At 29.8% G+C, this 17,046-nt stretch overlaps 3 protein-coding genes across 3 annotated transcripts; 1 reads left to right on the forward strand and 2 right to left on the reverse strand.

The window, feature by feature from the left end:
• Positions 1-146: 146 nt before the first annotated feature.
• LOC130896948 (NAD-dependent protein deacetylase sirtuin-1) lies at positions 147-12,093 on the reverse strand. The gene is made up of 8 exons (XM_057805370.1): positions 11,936-12,093; positions 9,096-9,382; positions 8,497-8,689; positions 8,215-8,443; positions 7,863-8,158; positions 7,538-7,799; positions 6,027-6,527; positions 147-5,969 (listed from the first exon to the last, which is right to left on the reverse strand). Exons 1-8 carry the CDS (start codon positions 12,084-12,086, stop codon positions 5,804-5,806), a joined length of 2,085 nt encoding a protein of 694 aa, XP_057661353.1. The 5' UTR covers positions 12,087-12,093; the 3' UTR covers positions 147-5,803.
• Positions 12,011-15,177, forward strand: LOC130896956 (eukaryotic translation initiation factor 1A, X-chromosomal). Its single transcript, XM_057805383.1, has 4 exons — positions 12,011-12,301; positions 12,797-12,984; positions 13,610-13,895; positions 14,858-15,177. The coding sequence occupies exons 1-3, from the start codon at positions 12,286-12,288 to the stop codon at positions 13,850-13,852; spliced, it is 447 nt and encodes a 148-aa protein (XP_057661366.1). The 5' UTR covers positions 12,011-12,285; the 3' UTR covers positions 13,853-13,895; positions 14,858-15,177.
• Positions 15,178-16,295: 1,118 nt separating this feature from the next.
• Positions 16,296-17,031, reverse strand: LOC130896957 (histone H2A). Its single transcript, XM_057805384.1, has one exon. The coding sequence runs from the start codon at positions 16,948-16,950 to the stop codon at positions 16,531-16,533; it is 420 nt and encodes a 139-aa protein (XP_057661367.1). The 5' UTR covers positions 16,951-17,031; the 3' UTR covers positions 16,296-16,530.
• Between the last annotated feature and the right edge of the window lie 15 nt (positions 17,032-17,046).

A 17,046-nucleotide genomic window follows, 5' to 3' on the forward strand; every position in this document is an offset into this window, starting at 1 on the left:
TACCTCTCATACAATTAAGACACCATATTTTGGTAGATTTTTCAAGTATTAGATTTCAAAAAGTTTTTTACTAAGAAAATCTCTAGGATACATTTTTTTTCTTAAAACTTGGGTTCGTAAAATAGGTATTTAATAAAAACAACCAGTATTATAAGAAACAAATGTATTTTATTGCTTTAGTACCATTAATATGTACACACAAATAAGAAATAATAGAAAAATTATTACAAAATATATTTCAAAGGATAGGGTCCATAATATCAGTGAACTAACAACTCTTTATTTAATAAAAAGACTTGACATTTAAATAAATACTTGTACAAAAATAATATTAAAAAATATACTTACTACTGTAGGGAATTTACATAAAAAAGTCAAGTAATTTTTTAAATCTGAATGAAAAATACAATGAATTATTGTTCATACTGAGAAATGTTATTGAAAATTCAAAAATAGGTTGAAGCCTAACCAAAATCTGGTATCAAGAACTGAAATTTTTAAAACCTGAACCCCAATCACAAAAATCTATTATTTGTTTTTAATTTTTGCAGTTAGCATTGGATATTTTTATTTATAGATAACCAATGTAAACTAATGGGTTTTCGAATTTTCATATACATATACAATGTGGAGAATGAAAGTTTTACATATATCACCGGATTTAATTGAGAATTTGATCTAGACTCAGATATGGAAAAATTGTTTTTTACAACTCAATGAACGGAATCGACTGTTAAATAAATTAACATCTAAAATAAAATTGATATGTTATCGAGATCTTTTGGAATGACTGGACTTTTCGAACCTAAAAACTGGGTTTATGCTTTTACAATTACTTTTTTGTTATTCAAAAATATTAACTTTCATTCTCCTAAACTATAACCAAATTCCTTTTTTACATCTTTAGAGGTGCTTTAAAATGTCGTATAACGAGGAAAAATTATAAAAATTTATTATGTTTAACAATATAGTTAATAAAATAAAATGAATATTTTGATAAAAAAATTGGTTCACCCTGTACTTATAAATTAACACTCTTCTACAGTGGGTTATCAAAATTGCCTCAAAGAAAATATAATGTTACAATTTTTCCATGTTTACAATCGACATTTTTGAAAATTTGGGAGTGTATTTAACATCAAATTTTTTATAAAAATATAATTTTGAGAATACGTTTTTAACAATTATGAACTATTAATATACATCATGAACTTGTATACCTTTAAAAAAAAATGAAAGTAATGCACAAGCAACGAATAGCGGATCAAATATTTTCAGCAGTAACATAGTAGCCTATTAATAATAAAAACTTGGGAAAAAAGCAAAGGAAATAAATAAATGACAGATGGAAAGTTCAATTTCCTTTTTTTATGAAGAGGGGAACCTAAATTTTCGTTTGCAACGTTTTTTTCAAGATAAATTTGTAGAGCAGCAGAGCAGTAATCGCGAATATTATCATGACGGCTATCAACTTAGAAAGCGTGACAGAGTATGCGACGAGGGGCTCGTATCTTGAATTTATAGTCCAATAAAATAACAGTTAAAAAATGACAAGCCTGTATTTTTCTATAAAAGTCGTTTTCAACAAAAAGTCATGGAATTTATAAATGAAATATTGAATTTTATTTGAGAGAAAGAAACAAACTACTCCATTTTTCAATAAACGGTGAAATCAAATATGAATGCTTATAACTTTTCATGAATTAATAAAACCAATAATTACATCTCTGAAATTATTCTTAGTAAAGTCTAAAGTCTTTGTTTGAAACTTTTTTTCAAGATGTTTTTAGTCATTATTTAATTATTTTTCCATCCCCCAATAAAATTCAACATTTTTTTATTATAAAACCTTGTAATGTATTCTGAAATCAATTCATATTAAAAAATACATGCTTTCGTACTATAATTCGAATCTTCATTTTATTGGCCCATCAATCCGATCCAATTACCCCTTAAAATGATAGTAAGGGTTACAAAAATCTATCCCCAACGATACCGTACCCGGAAAACAACTTTTTAAATATCAGATTTGATAAATCGAGTTTTTTCATTTTTAAGTAAAACGTTTTATCATGAAATTAAGTTAGACACAAATTGTTGTTTATTTACAAAAATGTCTCAACATTTTTTTCTAAAAGTAACTAAGTTTTTGAGATATAACGATTCTAAAAATTGAAAAATCCATTATTGAGACCTATAGCATGGAATAAATATTTTCTAGATTTTCATCATTCATTTATATCCTTAACATTCTCACAAATTTTTATCTTTAAGCTAATTCCATATTCTTGTATGTTCAAATTGACCGAACTAATTATTTCTTCTATATAATGAAATTTAAAAGTGTAGTTATATTCATCATTACATTTTTCAAGAAATGTTGAGAGATGGCGTATCAACTAGTATAGTCACTGAAGTTTCGAAAAAAAAAAACAGGGACATGACATGTATTTTAAAAAAATAAGGAATATCCAGATGAACAATAATACAATAAAAAGTAACAAAATCCTTAGATGCAATAGTTTTAATGATACATACTTGAGAATGCAGCTTTTAAGCAGATAACGACTTTTTTGTAACTTTCAAAAAAATTTTTACAACATAAATAGAAAAAAATCAAATTAAAGCTGATATATTAGATGTTACAGTTAAAACCCTTTTTAGTTTTAACTAGGGAAACAAACTTCTTCAGTTAAAACTAGCTTTTACTAGTCAAACTAGAGTTAACTACATCTTTTCATCGGGTAGTGAAAACTACAGTCAATTGAAATAAAATTTTATAGTCCTTATTATAGGTCTAAATTCATTGCATATACAGAGGTATTTCTACCATTGGATGGAGTCCCAGATATAACTTCGCAGTGCTACTGAAAAATCATCTACAGACTCAGGTGGAAGGCAATATGTTCCTGTTTATAATCGCGGTTTGTACAAAAATTTCAAAAATTCTGACTTTTCAGTGTTCTACTAGGAAAAAAATTTAAAACAATAAATTTTTCAACCGGAAACATTGTTTTCCTTAAGCCAAATTCCTCAAAGAAAGCTAGTTTCAACTGGACATTCTATTAAATGGAAAAAAACTAGCAAATTCTAGTATTTCCTAGTGAAAAATGTAGAAAAACTAGTTTTGACTTATAAAAACAAGTTTTAACGGAATGGGTTTGTTATAACTAATCTTCCCTTTGTGGTCACACGTAAATGTGGAGGGAGGGTATCACCGAAATGTGACAATGTATGACAAGGACCCAGGAGGGAAGTTTTGTGATGTCACATGTCTACTACCAATTAAATTAGTCGTTTATTTTTGTTAACTAGTAGTTTGTTTCTTAAATATATGCATAAACTTATCAAGGTGGGGAGGGGATTATTAAAATGTGATAACATATGATAAGGACGTAGGGATTCAAACATTCTAAAATTCGTGTGACTAGAATTAAATGAAAACGGATTTTAACTGTAACATAGATAAATTCAACGTATAAATAACTTTCATATTTGTGAGATTGTTTTCAAAATTTCGAATAAACCTGAAACCTTGCATCTAAGATCATTTTTATAACTAACAATTAAACGAGGCGTTGCAACATTATTTTGATTAAAATCATATCGATTAAATATTATTAAAAGTGACGCAACAAATTTTATATCGAACTAAACATAGTTATACATTTACAGGGTGATTTAAAAAAAGATTCAGTCTTTTAGTTCATTTTGAATATAACCGAAAAAAACAAACTGACCAGGCATTCCCAGGAAAACTGATCGGATGAAGACCAACACTAAAAAGAACAAGAAACCAATTAGAGGACCTGTTAATTCCTATTTTTATAAGCTTTACCTTCATTTTTTACAATTTAGAACTAGTGAACTAGACTAATTAATTAATTTCACTAGTTAGTTACAAATCGAGATGAATGGAGTCAGTAAATTTTACAAATCAACTATTGTAGTTAACATTTTTATTTATTAAGTTTAAATTTATAGTAAACGTTGAAAATCACAATTTTGTTCTATTTCGATGCTGAACACACAGTTTACATCAAGACTCACAATTACACTGTCTGACGCGCGTTTTGATAACCAAGTTATCGTCATCAGAGACTGAAAGTAAACTGTGTCACACAGTGTAGTTATTGAGTGTTGGTGTAAACAGTGTGTTCAGTAGTAATATAATCAACGGTTCCATAAATTCCAACTTAGTCGAACAAATATATCAAAATGCTGCAACACCCTGTTTTGAAATATAAATGCAACAAGATTTTCCAGGAATTATCCTGATAAATCAAGACCTATCAATATCCTATCCTTTATACATAAAAAATAAGGTACACATCATTTGCAATCATTCTTAGGAGCGGGACATCAAAAGGATATCCGCCTAAATTAAATGGTTCCTAGTAGTCCCGGCTCTCAACCATTTACACGTTTCCAATAAATAATCAATCACGTCACCGATTCATTCAACAAAAATCGAAGAAAATAAAAAAAAAAAAAAAAGAAAACGGAATAATTTCACATTTTGTTAAAGAGATCAACGAGGTTTTTTTACAACTAATTTTTTTTGTTTATACAGAATTTCGATAATTTGTATTTTCATTTACCAAATTGAGTGCCTTTTATTGTATATTTAGAAAAAAAGGCTTCCGTACAACAGCCACTTACAAAAAATAACAGAAAAACAATAATCATAAAGTGCCACAGTAAACAAAGTGTGTGTTTTACGTGAAAATCCCTATTTTCACCCATATATTTTGAACCAACAACTACGTGTTCCAATGGACCCTGAACTATATGATTCAATATTTTGAGGAGTAGTCATGACGAATTCTAGTTTGACAACTTTTACTTTTTTGTAATGAATTTTTTCAATATATGGATAAGAGAAACTGTTTTCGATATTTTTTCTATTTCTCGATAAATTTATAGCTTAGGTAGAAAAAAAAAAAAGAATCGGAAATAGGAAGCAAAATAAAATATCAAATATAAATTTGAAATTAGAAAAAAAATGTTATAAATCAATTTGATTTGAAACGCTTCAATTTTTTGCCTCAATTATTATTATCAAAAAGAAATTATTTAAATACATCCTACTAATATATTCTTCAAATATTTTCAATAGTTTCAAACATCAAATTTTGGCCCTCTATTAAAGATTTATTAGTTTAATACCCTTCAACAGACATGTCTCCATAAATGCTTCGAATATTTATGTGAATGAGTAGTTTGATACCCCCTGTTTGAAAAGCTTCAATTTTTCCGTCGGTGTTCCTCAAAATTTGTCCTCATTTCATAAGACAAACTAGTTCAAAACCTCCCAACATGTATCTGCAAATATTTGTTAAAAACTTGTTGAAAGCTCTAAACTTCAAACAGTTCAATCTTTCAGCTTATTTTTTTCAAAATTTGATCAAATGCCAAAATGGACTATTTTAGATAGTTTTAAGCGACAAAAAGTGTGGAAATTCTTATGAATATAATTACTCCTCTCACATCTTCTAATTCATATTTAGAAGGCGACTGATTCAATATCACAGTAAAATATACTTAATCAACCTGTAGCTTAGTAAAGAACTAACCAATGTTCGTATTATGGTTTGCACTACATAAATTCGGGTAATTACTTATACTGTATCACTTTTTATGGGACAAGACTTTCTCGTAACTCACACACGAAATATACATAACCTCTTTACTAACAACAAATACACCATGAGCACATTTACGACTTTTTCCTTTCATAAAAAATATAAAAATAACAACGAGGGAATACTTAAAGATAATAAAAACGGGAAAGTGAAAAAGACTACAATGAATCAAGTTGACTTCCGCACTCTGATCCGTTTTCTGATTCTTCCGAATTTGATGAATGACCTTCGTAATGTAGTTTTTCGTCTGGATCGTAGTAAACCTCCGCTCCGGGAAATATATATCGGCACGGGGGTATTAGATGGAACGAATTTTCTGGTAACCTAAATGATTAAAGAAATTATTAATCATATAAAAATTCAAACCCGGCATTTACTTACCTATCGGCTAAGCTCTTCTTAACTTTCGGTTGCCAGTATCCTCTCAAATCTGATGTGTTTTTTCTAAAATTCTCCGAAGACGTGGATGGTTCGTTACATATTTCCAAGCAAAAACTACTACTCTTCTCTTCTCCATTCTCATCTGATTCATCGTATTTATCGGTGAAATTGGAATTGTCTCCAATACCGGAATCTTTCGCTGAATCTATACTCATATGTCTCTCTTTAACAATCTTAGTTTCTAATTCGCTATCATGATTAATTGACTTGTAGTGAAAACATGTGCAATGCGATTCTGCATTCGCTTCTGTACTTAAGGAACTACTGTTTGTACTCGTACATAAACATCGGGAGGATTCTGATTCTATAGGGCGGGTAAAGTCCAGTGTTGATGATTTATGTTGCACCTCCAATGGAGGCGGGTCTTCTAGGGGTAGAAGTGTATTCGTTAGCTTCAAGACTTGGGAAGAGTAGACACCTTCTTCCCAATTACTTCCCAAACTAGAAAAGCATTAAATTCATTAATTTAGTAAATTACCAGCTTTTATATCTGTTGTTAAATGATATATCAAACTGTTAGTTATAATTTTTTTTAACTTTAAGCTGCACATTTAAAAAAATTAAAATCTTTGTATTTTTTTGAATTCAACATTCTCTTCACTTTCACTTTACACCAATGCAATTGTGAAATATGTTATAAAGGGCATTTCAAAAGTTATAACCACTGGTTGACAAAATATTCATAACCTTGTATAATTTAAAACATGTACAAGAACAACAATCTATTGTAGTCCTAGTTTTCTAATAATTATCACAATTATTAACTTCCTTTTCATAACAGGTTTGATTCAAAGATTCTAAAGGTTGAAGTTTAGATGTTATATTGCGTGGTAAGAATTTACTTCCACAGCTTTCAATAGAGCAATTAAATTGTGAGCTGTCTCAATTGTCTATGTAAAATAAACGTTTCTCTTTAATAATTTTCTTCTCAACTTTAATAATGAGCCATCCTTCATATATTTTTGATGTTGTGCGGGTTTCCTTATTAACATCACAGTCCAGTGGTAGAAATTTAGAAATAGCAAAACAACTAGGTTTTTTTAGCCTTTTCTATAAGCAATGAATCAAGTTCTTTGAACTGTCATATTTCTTGCTAACAATATTGTTAATTGCTCTTTCCAGTGCTACTTCCATGACGATTTTTATTTTTAACAATAAGCGTTTTATCAGGTAAGAACAGCCCAAAAATAGTCCAGTTTCGTTGGCATTAAACACTTCGTTTATTTCATAATCCTTTAGTAAACACAAATTTTGTTATTCACATTTGCTTTCTCACAACTAATATTCTTGAATCCAGGGTCCAGGTGCTTTTTAAAGTTTATCAACCAGCCTTTTGTAGCTTAAAATGAATTGTGTCTCAGTGCATTATACAGAAGTTTTTATAATCTAATTTTGTCAATTAATTTATTACAATCGAATATATCTTCATTAACGAAGTTCTTCATACTTACAGTCTACAGAGGTGGTTTATAATAGCGTCGCAATCTCCTAATAACTCTACATCAAAATGACAGTGATTCAGGGGTTCTCTATTGATTAGAATCTGTGGAACATGCGAGGGTAGACTACTAGGAATCAGCGCCACCGGTCGGACTTTCAAAGAGCTTCCTATAACTAATAATAAGTCACACTGTGACTTATCTTCTGTCATTGCTTCGTGAAATGTATCTGGAAGACCTTCGCCAAAGAAAACTATATCCGGTTTCATTATACCTACAAAATTATATTTTTGATTTAAATAAAAAACAAAATTTAGCGAAAAATAGAGTTACAAACCTGATTGAACAAGTTCTCTGTAGTCCATACCCTCTTGATTTGTCCTGACATCATCGGTAGATACATAACTTTCCACATTAGGATGACATTCTTGACACAGAGGTATTTTTTGGGCCAAAACGTGATCTCTAATCTGATCAGCTCTTACTTTATGTCCACATTTTGTACATGTAGCTGTGGCAAAAGAACCGTGGCATTCTATTACTCGCTCGATCTCTGCTTCCTTTTCAAGAGTATCAATGTTTTGGGTGTAGTTTCGCAGGAGTTTCTTATGTTTTTCTAATAATTTAATAAACCTGTAAACATATTTATTACAACAAATGTAAAATTCAAACTTCTTTTAGTTACTTACCTATGACAAGGACTGGGTTGGAATTTTCCTGGGTAAATATCTCGGGCGAATTTGAAAAAAGGTCTGGGGTCTTGACTGAAATAACTGATATCAAACATAGCTTGAGGATCTGGGAGATTTGGAAAATCGATAGCTAGTCTGGAATAAATACCATCCCTAGAACGGAAGTCAGGAATACCACATGAAACCGATACTCCTGCTCCTGTCAAGACTATAATATTCTGTGCGCCTAAAAAATATCATGTTAGTACAATTCATAAAGTCAAAACATCTAATAAGTACCCCTTAATAATCTAACAACATCATCCAACGTATTGATATGTCTAAGTTTATTTCTACGTGGAGGTTCAGATAACATGTTAATGATAAGTTTCCATACTGTAAGATCATCTACATAGTCAGGAATTTGTCCATCCACTCCTAGTTCTGCCAAAATTTCTCTAGGATTAACACCTTTTTGCATTTGTTGTTGAATCTAAAATTGATACTTTTGTTATACTGCACTAAATCATCGTTTTAATAATCAATTTATCATTTTGTTGGTTTTTAGCACCTGATGATGATAACTTGGTTATCAAACGTACACAAGACAGTTCATTGTTAGTTTGGATGAGAGTGATTGTATTCAATATGAATATCAAAAAACTTTTCAATAAATTCCAACTTATTTTGGATATTAGGAGGATTCGAAGAATAGTAAATAACATTGTAAGGAATATTTGAAATTATTTGTTCATAGGAAAATTTAAAAGAAAAACAGTATAAAATTGTTAACCTTGTTATTTATTGTATGTATGTTGATCAAGAATTCCCACAAAGCTATTCATCTAAATAAATATCTACAACTCTTATTGGTTTGTTGATATATTACCCCAACTTACCCAGATCATACTTCCAGCCATGGGTTTCCAATCTTGACCAGATAATTCGGATAGGCCGCTTAATTCACTGACAGTGGAAGCGTTATCGTCATCTTCAATTTCCAGGCTATCCTGGGATACGTCGTGTTGATCTGTGTGAGTCGGTGTTTGTGTGAAGGACTCGGAAATGCTTGACATACTTTCTTGAATATCTCCTGGATCTGTTCGAGGGGATGTGTGATGAAGGGGAGTGGGCATTGATTCTAGTGTAGAGGCTTCATATCCTGAGTCGCAATCTGCTGATATACCTGTAAAGTAAAGCAAACAAATCATAAAATTACAACTTTTTTCAATAATCCCTCTTATTATTTTTTATAAAGATGTTGAAACAGAAAAATCCTCCAGATCAACTGGATATGGAAAAAAATGGATTAACCTGCAACAGTGATGAAAAGTGAACACATTAAAAAAATTAAAAAAAAAAAGTACAATAAAAACTAGTCTTGAAATATTAGAAGGTGGGATTTATAGAGGCACAAAAAAATAATCAGGAAAATGAAAGATCACAATTTGGGCTAGACAAAGAGTGGGAAAATGTAATAGAAGGAAATGAAAAGAAAATATAAATAAATGTGAAAATTGGAGAAATATAAGCAGTTGAATAATCCCTTTCAATAAATGGATGAATTAGTAAAAATCTGCAAGGATTTAACAGCTTCATTATGATGATCCTGTCAAATTTTGGTTTGTTAATAATTGCATTATTTGTTTAAAATAGCAAATCAAGTTTGTTTTTATTTTATATATATTTCCAAACATTCCAAACGGTTTTGAAGTTTGAATATAAATAATGTGAGGAGTGCATGTGACTAGCCTAACAATTTAAGTGATTGAGAAAAAACGTGACCAAACTCAACATATTTGACTAATAATCTCTATAAATATATCAAGCAATGATTAGATAAGGTTTTTTCCAGTATACTTGTAAAATATTCACTAAATTTCAAGTTGTGATAAAAAGATCTGGTAAGTTTGGGAATAAATAAATTATTTAATATAAAATATAAAGAACTGATCTATTTCTTTTGTTTTTCATTATTGTTAAATTCAAGTCATTTTCTTATAAATATTTTTTAACCCAGATTACCGAAGATTATACAGTAATACAGCCAATTATTTCAAGGTTTATCTAAATTTAGAATAAATTTTCTGCAAGGTATTTTCCAATGTATATTTATTCTTTTCACTCCATAAAACAGAGTAAAGCTTCATACATATTACGTGAAATCAAACAAAAATTGTAAGTTTTAATTTTTAAACCTCAGCATCTATTTGTACATTGTAATTGTATTAACAATTTTAGTTGATAGGCAATTGTATTAATCAATTAATTAAATGTTTCATTTTCTGATTTTAGGTTATAAAGGATTAAATTCTGTGATATAAATTGGCATTTAAAGGGTTTGTAGGAATCATTTTATATTATTTATGTACAGCATCCTACACTTTTCTTTGTAAAAAACCTCATTATTAATTTTTGAATCTACATGTAAATTTAACTTTTTTATTTGAAATTTGTGTAATTATTTCATTCTATTGATATAAAGACTTTTTATTTTTATTGTCCAACTTCTGGTCTTCCAAAGTGCTTATTTATGTTTGTTTTGATTTTAAAATTTTCAACTAAACAATTCCTACTTCAGAATTCACAAAATTATATATATTAGGGGATTAAAAAATATAAGACATAAAACATTACATTAGATATTCAATCTTATTATACTGTTTAAATAATTTCTTCTCTGAAGAATGAAGAACAAAAAATATACACTCATATATCCAAGTAGTTCAAAAATATCAAAAAAAATAATGAATGACAGTCTTTGACCGAATAGTCATTGCAAACTATTAATAAAATATGTTTTACCATTTATCTGTTCAGATGATATATTTTAAAGAATTTTTGAGTAGAGGTGGATAAATTTTGATATCAAGTGGATGGATGTCATGAGATATTAACTCTTTTAATATATTCTACAAATAGTAAGAGTAAATGGTTGTTTTCTTTTAAACCTGCATATATATGTGCATGAGGAATATATACAAATACATCTTCACTAAACTTGATTATTTAAATGATTTAGAACTTAAACTGCCATTTCAAAAACATAAGTAACTATATATCAGACTAATTTGCCTTTCAAATGCCTGTAACTAGACAACCAAATATGCAAAGCCTCTTTTTTTGAAAATATTTGCAATTAAAAACAATTCTTTCACTTGGGTTAAAAAATGTATATTTAAAATTTCAAAATATGCAAAAATATGTTTTAATACTCGCCGCGAACTGTTTTTAGTATAGGAATATGTATAATAAAATCTATCTACTTTTTTATTTAAAAATTTAATTTGCAAATTTTAAATATAAAATCATAACAATTTGACAGCAAATTTGTGCGCATGACACTGTGTTGGTACTTTTTTTAAATGATTCATGAAAAATAATACTTTTTATTTATTCTATGAAGGCGACTAATAATCATTAGGCAAACACTGATAGATTAAAATTATTTATTGTCATTTATGTCCTTGAAAAAGAGGTAAATAAAAACACAAAATTATAAAAATATTCGAAATTTATTACTTCAGTATTACTTTTATAATTGAAATTGATACGAAAAAATGTTTTGAAATGATGTTTAATTGTGGAAAAAATATGAAAAATCGAACTTTTTGTAAAAGTCAAATTGAAATCCAAGTGTACCACGCCTACAAAATGTCCGCAGTTCGCCTTTGTTTCTGGTCGCCATATTGGAAGAAAATTATTCCCTAAACAACCAAACATATTTTACAAATTTTACCTTCAGTAATGTCAATCGGGCCCGTTGATGATGTGGAAAAACAGGAAAATCCTATTCCTTTGCACAATTCACCTATATTAGACTCGCCAACATCAAGTTTAATTCTTTTTGCACAAGATTCGTGTTCCTGTACGTCAGGATAGGAATCCATCTTTGACACGAATAAAAATCATTTCAAGATCTGAAAAGCAAGTAGCCGGAAGAGACGTATGCGCGCGCGATCATAGAATTCTTTCATTCTGGTTGCCTGTCAAGTCAGGGGTCTGGCTTATATTTTCAACAATTACTGGAAAAAGTCAAAAAATTGAAATTTTTCATACAAATTAAAGTGATATTGTTAAAAAACCAAAATGCCGAAGAATAAAGGTAAAATTTAATCTTTAATATACCATTTTATATTCCATATGCACTGTAAACTTTTCCAATGGCATATTGGAATCTTGCACCCCTATTGACATTTTGAAAAATAATTTTCTGAAAAACATTAACAATTTGCCACTCTATAATCATATATGTATAATTGTATGCATTTTGGTCGTTAATAATGGAATTCATTGAGTTTTCCATCATTAAAAGTTGTAACATAACCTAAAAGTTGGTGAATTAAGAACAAATTGATGTAGACAGGTAATTCGACTAGAATACTTTTATTTTGTTTACTAAACTTCAATATATTATTCGATTCGAAGTTAAACCACTAATATAATCTTATATAGAAGATTTCTACTAGGCTCAGAAATAGATTAGAAATGTAATGGTCAATAACTATAGTATATAATTGAATCATTGCTTTCAATACTAATGATACTAGTTATTGAGGATATAACAATATATTATGAAAGGAGTTTTGTGGTATTTTAGGAAAAGGAGGTAAGAACCGCAGAAGAGGGAAGAATGAAAATGAAACAGAGAAACGTGAGTTGGTTTTCAAAGAAGATGGACAGGAGTATGCACAAGTTACAAAAATGCTAGGTAATGGAAGGCTAGAAGCTATGTGCTTTGATGGTGTTAAGAGGTTATGTCACATTAGAGGAAAACTTAGGAAGAAGGTAAATTATGAAAAATTGTATTAAGAATGTAATAAAAACTTTGGGCAGTTGCCCTCCATACATCTTAATGTATTTTTTATTTCCAAGTTCTTAATGTTCATGTGTCCACAGCATGAGACCAATTTTATATAGATTTATTCTTTTTTCTTATCAGTGCTTAATAGAACTCCATTTTTAATAGCATTATTTCAGCATCCAGCAGGATTTTGATTTTTTCAAGCTTCACTCTCAACATTCCATGTTCTCATGTTTTTTTGTTCATATTTTGATAATACTGAAAACAATTAGCAGAGCAATATGAGCCGACAGATAAAACAATAAGTAGAAAATTGAGTGCCATATTACGAAATTTTTCGCTATGCTTTTAAGCTGTTTTATTCTTAAGTTAGCTTTTTTATATAAATCCATTGTCCCACACCACAGAAATGCTCCTCCAAACTCAGTTGGGTCTGTTCATTTTCTTGGATACTTGTATGCATTTTATACAAACAATTCTCTGTTTTGAAAATGCAAATTACTAAAATGTTTTGAAATTAATTATTTTTTTTCTTTGATTGTATACTATTGTTTTGTTGATCATTTTATAACTTGTAGTGTATAAGTTTTTGATGTTTTTTTTTCTTAGGTTTGGATAAATCAAGGTGATATAATCCTCATAGGTTTAAGGGATTATCAAGACGCCAAAGCGGATGTTATTCTAAAATATACACCAGACGAGGCACGTAACTTGAAAACATATGGAGAATTTCCAGAATCTGTTAGGATTAATGAAACCGTCACATTTGTTGAAGAAGGTTTTGATGAAGATATTGAATTTGGTGACGATATCAGTTCGGCAGATGAAGCTGACCCTGTTGATGGTATATGATGATATAGCCAATCACTGGTAGATCAGGCTTATATATATACAGGTGATTCAGTTTCTTTAAATCAATATATCAACATACAAGCTTTGTGAAGTGAAATACTCTGTGAAACCATAGTCAGTGCCACAAAAATCTCAGAGATGAAGCTTTTCTAAATTTGACAAATTTACTATAAAGCACATAATCGCAGAGTGTCATTCTTTTAAAGCAGAAAGATAATCATCAAATCTACCGCGAACAATATTTGAAAGTTTAGGACCCAAATACAATATTTCTAACTTCGTAGAGCATTGAGAAGGTTCCAGGAAATAAAGTCAGAATTAAGCACAAAGAAAAACATTTCTTATGTTTATTTTCTTTTGCTAAAATTTTGTGTGGTTCTATCAACAAGAGATAAAGGTACAATATGGAGACGACTTCAAGAGTTCAATTTGACATCTGGAGTGCCTACAACAAATGGACCTTTGTTAACCCAAGAACATCAAAGAACTGGACTGGATGGACCTACAGTGATTTAAAGTCTGAATGAATACACATTTTATCTTATTTCACAATGATCTTTATGTCCCAGTGTACAGAAGAAAGAGCAAAAGGTTTAAGCAATGCTGCATACAACCAAAGTTACATTTGATGAAGGATCAGAAGAGGTATAGAGGGCCACATCGATATGGTAATAACTGAAAGAGGAGTCATAACTTTTGTAGAAGAAAATTTCTCTCTCCGTGCATGACAATGATGGTTATAGTCGATAATTACCTTGAAATGAATGTATGAAATATAGTTAGCTAATGACACTAATGTCAATGTAGTTTTGAATGTGTTTGATAGTTACTTTAAGCTCTAATAGATTGTCATCAGATTCACGTAAGCTGTTAATCTGCCAGAAGATAAACTATGTGCTAATAAAATAGAATTTTGTTTCACATGTTTTACAAAATCTCAATATTTCATGTTTAAATTTTGTCTAATGGCATTTGTAATTTTTCTAATAAATTCTTCTTTTTCAGCTATCGAATTATCTTTTTCCAAAGTATAACAGTAAATTGAAATTAAGTGGAACAAATGGACATTTAACCTGATCTACTTTAAAAAATAGTATACAAAAATAATTCTCCCTCTAACAATTTTTTTTTTCATTAAATTTAACAAAATCCGATTATAACTAAATTGTGTCGAACTGTTATTTATAGATGTTATTTCTGTGGAAGGTTATCCTTCTAGGATTAGACTTGTTATATATGTGTAATATTTTGTACAATTCGGTTTTTCTTTTTTTTAATGACACCCAAAAAAAATTGTAAAAGCATAATTAAAAGAACAAAATTTATGCCAGTTGTTTCATTTATTTCCTTATAAGATTTCAATTTTTATTCAAAGTTATGGGAATTACACAAAGAAAACACCTCGGACAAATGATCAAAAGTTTAGTGTGTATTAGACTCAAAACATGTATGAATGAATTCCAGGTCACCGATCACAAAGTGTTCCAGTCTGAGGGGGCCCTTAAGGCCTTTTCATCCATTGTTGATAGAAAATTCTTAAAGAATGTAGATTCTTCAATCTCAAATGGAAGTTGTATCAGCAAATTTCGATTCACTGATAGAATTTTGATGAGCCAGTGGTCTAAATTTGAAAACTTTCCTGTCGCAACACTGCTTCAGCAAGATGAGGACAAAAAGAATAACGCGCATTTTGAAGTATTGTACGCAGTAACAACTATGCAAATCTTGGTTAGGCTAAAATGAAATTGATGTAGAATTAGAGCTGGACTTTAAGAGGCAGTATGTTATGGTGAAAAATTAAAAGATGAATCTGACTACTTCAACATTTTATACTTTAGACTGTGCGAGAAATGAGTATTTAAGAAAGATTTTGTCCAATTGTTGCTTTTGGTTGGATCTCAAAAAGTTTCAAACCTTCCTACAGATTTTGTCAAAACGTTTTCCAAGAAAACAAGTAATAATTGTCATAGATCTTTATATATGTTCAATTGAAACCACAATACATATGCTTTCCTTTTTTGACCCCTGCTAGAACACTACCGTCAGACCCAAAAATTTCAAAGGATCTTTTTACAAACTGCATAAATCTAATTCTCGTGTTCTTAGTATCTGTTTAAATTGCATCCTTCAAGAATCTCTTCTTGATAGAGCTATTCCCGCTTAAATTCACTGTGAACCTCTACTCACAACAATTATTCTTTAATCTTCATTAATTCTTGCTTTAGTGGACAGTTTGTGCATCAGCATTTCTGAGTATTAAAATCTGCATGCATTTAATCACCCGAGAATATTATTTTTAGAAAACTAACATAAAATACTTAATATTTTTCATTGGTTGTTGGAAATACTTGTGTAGAACTAGATACAACAAAATGAAAAATTACAAGCCTCCGTACATTTTGAAGAATAGGAATAGTGAGATATATATTTGAAAAGCAAACACTTCATAACATTATTATTTATTAAAAGACATTTCTAATAAGCATAAACCTAGCCTGAATGTTTAATCTATTAAGGAAGGGATCAAAAACGATTCTGTCTTAAACGATTCCAATAACTGTTAATGAACTTCCAGTTTTGGCAAAATAGATGCTTTACATTAAACAAGTTAATCTGACAAAGTTTATGCTAAGTAGTCAAAAAAAATGAACACTAACATACAAATTATAAGTAAATTACTAGTAATCCTGAGACTGTGTCTTCGTTGATTTTCCACCAGTTGCTGTAGTTGCAGTTCCCGATTTCTTTGGCAACAAAACTGCTTGAATATTTGGTAAAACACCACCCTGTGCGATAGTAACACCAGATAAGAGTTTGTTCAATTCTTCGTCATTTCTTATAGCTAGTTGTAAATGTCTCGGAATGATTCTTGTTTTTTTATTGTCTCTGGCGGCGTTTCCAGCCAATTCTAAAACTTCTGCAGCTAAATATTCCAGAACAGCTGAGAGATAGACAGGAGCTCCTGCCCCAACGCGTTCTGCATAATTCCCCTTACGCAATAATCTATGAATTCTTCCCACAGGAAACTGGAGTCCAGCACGGGTTGAACGGGACTTCGATTTTGCTTTACTTTTTCCACCTTTGCCACGTCCTGACATTTTTTATGGCAAAAATTCGATTCAAATCACCAACAAATGAATGCTAACCTTTCAGCTTGATTAACGGTCAACTTATAGGCGGGAAATAAAAACAAA

The sequence above is a fragment of the Diorhabda carinulata genome, chromosome 8 (genome assembly GCF_026250575.1).
Source record: "Diorhabda carinulata isolate Delta chromosome 8, icDioCari1.1, whole genome shotgun sequence".
NCBI lineage: Eukaryota > Metazoa > Arthropoda > Insecta > Coleoptera > Chrysomelidae > Diorhabda > Diorhabda carinulata.